At 50.2% G+C, this 3,333-nt stretch overlaps 1 protein-coding gene across 1 annotated transcript; it reads left to right on the plus strand.

Annotated features, from left to right (window-relative positions):
* The first annotated feature begins 624 nt into the window (after positions 1–624).
* mafba (MAF bZIP transcription factor Ba) lies at positions 625–2,480 on the plus strand. Its single transcript, XM_008403208.2, has one exon. It carries the CDS (start codon positions 1,155–1,157, stop codon positions 2,385–2,387), a length of 1,233 nt encoding a protein of 410 aa, XP_008401430.1. The 5' UTR covers positions 625–1,154; the 3' UTR covers positions 2,388–2,480.
* The last annotated feature ends 853 nt before the right edge of the window (positions 2,481–3,333 follow it).

Genomic DNA, 3,333 nt, shown 5'->3' on the forward strand with positions numbered 1-3,333 from the left:
ATTCAGGATCTGGCATGCAAGCATTTTAATGTGTTGCACAGTCTTGATAATCTTTATTGATGGAAAAAAAGACTTTTCAAAAATGTTGAGATAGACTATGGTGTGCATGAAGCTCAAGAAAAAAAGTTCTCAAGGCACAATGATGTCGAGACACGTTGGAAGGTAAATTTGTCACAAATGTTTATTTTGCCGTTACAGTTGGTCAATAACACAAGAACAACAGTCTCTCAGTTTGGAGGGGAAACACTTAACATTAGTCTTCACTCGGCTTTTTTTTGTTGTTTTTGTTTTTTGTTTTTTACTGAAACTCCCTGGCATGAATTTAAGAACCAGTGAAGAAGAGACTCCATGAAGTGAAGGCATGTCTCTCTTCCTCTGTCCTCCCACCTTCTGCTTTTAGGGAAGTCGGTCAGCTGACTGTCTCTGGCTGACAAGCCTCAACTGAGCGCCGCCTCCACCTCCTTTTTCTTTCTCTCTCCCTCTCTCTCTCTCCCTTTCCTGTGCCGTGTCCCTCCACCTCCTTTTCCATCATTTGCTTCTCTCCCCCATTGGAGCGCTGGTCGCCATAAGTCCTGCCTTCCAGCACGACGTCACAGTGCGCTAGATTGATAAAGCGTCGGCTGGCTCCGAGCGCAGTCTGCTGGATACCAGAGAGTAGGGAGAGAGAGTGAGAGAGAGAGGCGAGCCTTTAAACCTCTGCGGTGCAGAGCTGAAAAAGCAGCTTCTCGGCGAGAAAGAAAAAAGAAGAAAGGGAAAACAGACGTCCTGTTTACTTCGCTTCCTGGCTCCTTTTTTTATTTTCCTGGAGAAAAAAAAGGGACTTATTACCGAGAAGGTGCGACGTGGACTGGTGCCCGTCTCAGCGCGCAAACCTGGTATTTCTTCTATTATTATTTATCTTGATATTTTTATCCGTGAATACCCTTCTGCTGAAAGGACTGAGTTTTTTTTTTTTTTTTTTACTTTTGCACTGAGGCAGCACTGTTTTCTACCTCTTGCCCGGTTTCTGCCAGATTACTCCAGCAGAAGTAGGCTATATGACGCAAACAGCGTGCTGAGCATTAGTCTCAAAGTTTTTCTCCACAACTTTTTTTTTCTCCTTTTTCTTTTTTTTTTCCCCCCCCCCACCACCACCACCAGTCACACGGTGTTTCATGCTACAGCAAGTCAGCGCAGATTTGTGGAGGAGCCAAAAGAACTATTGCATGAAACAAGAAAGAAGAGAAGAGACTTTGATTAATAAGTCCGTGTTTGCGACACTCGCCAACACCTTTGCGTATCTGCAGAAGAGTCGCGACAGCAACATGAGCGCAGAGCTGAGCATGGGCCCGGAGCTGCCCAGCAGCCCTCTGGCTCTGGAATATGTCAATGATTTTGACCTGATGAAGTTTGACGTGAAGAAGGAAGGCCTGGTCGGGCTGGATCGCAACGGGGTGCGCCAGTGTAACCGCCTCCAACCCCAGGGCTCCGTGTCATCCACCCCAATCAGCACACCCTGCAGCTCGGTGCCCTCCTCGCCCAGCTTCAGCCCCACGGAGCAGAAGCACCACTTGGAGGAGCTGTACTGGATGCCGAACAGCGGGTACCACCAGCAGATAGACCCGCAGACGCTGAGCCTGACCCCGGAGGACGCTGTGGAGGCCTTGATTGGAGCCACGGCTCACGGTCACCCGCAGGCTCCGCACGTCCAGCAGCAGTTACAGCAGCAGGGCGCCTTCGAGGGCTACAGGGGCCCGCACCACCACCACAGCCATCACGGCCACGGCCAACAGCAGCATCATCACCCGTACGCGGGGAGCCTCCCGCACCACGCCGAGGAACTCTCCGGACACCCGGGGGGACACAACCATCCACACAGCCAGCACCACCACCACCACAGCCAGGACCCCGACAGCCCGTCTCCAGTCTCCCCAGAGTCCCACCAGCCGCTCCACCACCACCGCCACCATCACCACCACCACCCGCACGGCCACCTAAGCCAGACGGCCGCGCACCACGGCGCCGGCGGTGGCGGGCTCAACGTGGAGGACCGCTTCTCGGACGAGCAGCTCGTGTCCATGTCGGTGCGGGAGCTCAACAGACACCTGCGGGGCTTCACCAAGGACGAGGTGATCCGTCTCAAGCAGAAGAGGAGGACCCTGAAGAACCGCGGCTACGCGCAGTCCTGCAGGTTCAAGCGCGTGCAGCAGAAGCACGTGCTGGAGAACGAGAAGACGCAACTGATGAACCAGGTGGAGCAGCTGAAGGCGGAGATCAGTCGGCTGGCGCGGGAGAGGGACGCCTACAAACTCAAGTGCGAGAAGCTGACGGGGTCGGGACCCGGGAGCGGGTTCCGCGAGGCCGGCTCGACCAGCGACAACCCGTCATCGCCAGAGTTTTTCATGTGAGTCGCCCCCCGCCAGCCGTTCCACAACAAACTCTCCCCCTCCTCCCTCCCTTCCTCCACCACACCTCGACCGACTCTCCTCATGAACAGACAGTAATAATCCCCACGTCCCCACACCTACTGTTTGATTGTCACTAATAACAGTGAAATTATATTCATATTAGAAGAATAACCCATCAGATAGCTACTATTCTCATATATAACCATCTACCGATGCCTCTCCACGTGTCAGCAGAGATGCAACAAGCGAAGTAGAGTCCGATCAGTCGCTGCATCTTTTGTAGATTAGTTGCTTGTAGTGAAGAGACTCTTCGTGGGGGGGAAAGGAGGACCCTCAGATGAACATTGTTCTTCTCCGCCAAGGCTGCAGCTTTTTAAACTAACCTGTAATTAAGAGTGAGACATGGGATCAAGGCAGATGTCTTTTGTTGACAAGTTTTTTTTGTTGTTGTTCTTCTGCAAATTCATGACACTGTTTATGAACACAAAAACAAGCAGGCCTGGCCTCACAAGCATCACAGTCTGTAAGTTGGACCCCGAAATTTCTCTCCAAAAAAAAAAGAAAAAGAAAAAAAAAAGAAATCAAACAAGCGTGACTCCACTTTATGCAAATTTAGCTCCTGTCTACCAGGGAGGGGGTGGGGAGGGGGGTCTGGTTGATAAGGGGGTGACATTTTATGCAACATTTCATTGATTTATTGCCTGCTTGGTTATATTCGAATATAGAAAGAAAAGAAAAAAAATCTGCATTAAATATTAATCCTGCATGCTGGACATGTATGGTAATAATTTCTATTTTGTACTTTCATCTTCTCCTGTATATTAAGAGCATGTCGTTGATCTGCGCTTCTCAATTTTGTTCTTGTATTTTTATTTTTTTTTAAAGATAACACAGGACTGCCGGTGCAGTACCATTTTTGGTGAGGGGGTTTCATGATTCAATTTTT

This window comes from Poecilia reticulata, unplaced genomic scaffold, assembly GCF_000633615.1.
Source record: "Poecilia reticulata strain Guanapo unplaced genomic scaffold, Guppy_female_1.0+MT scaffold_323, whole genome shotgun sequence".
Lineage (NCBI taxonomy): Eukaryota > Metazoa > Chordata > Actinopteri > Cyprinodontiformes > Poeciliidae > Poecilia > Poecilia reticulata.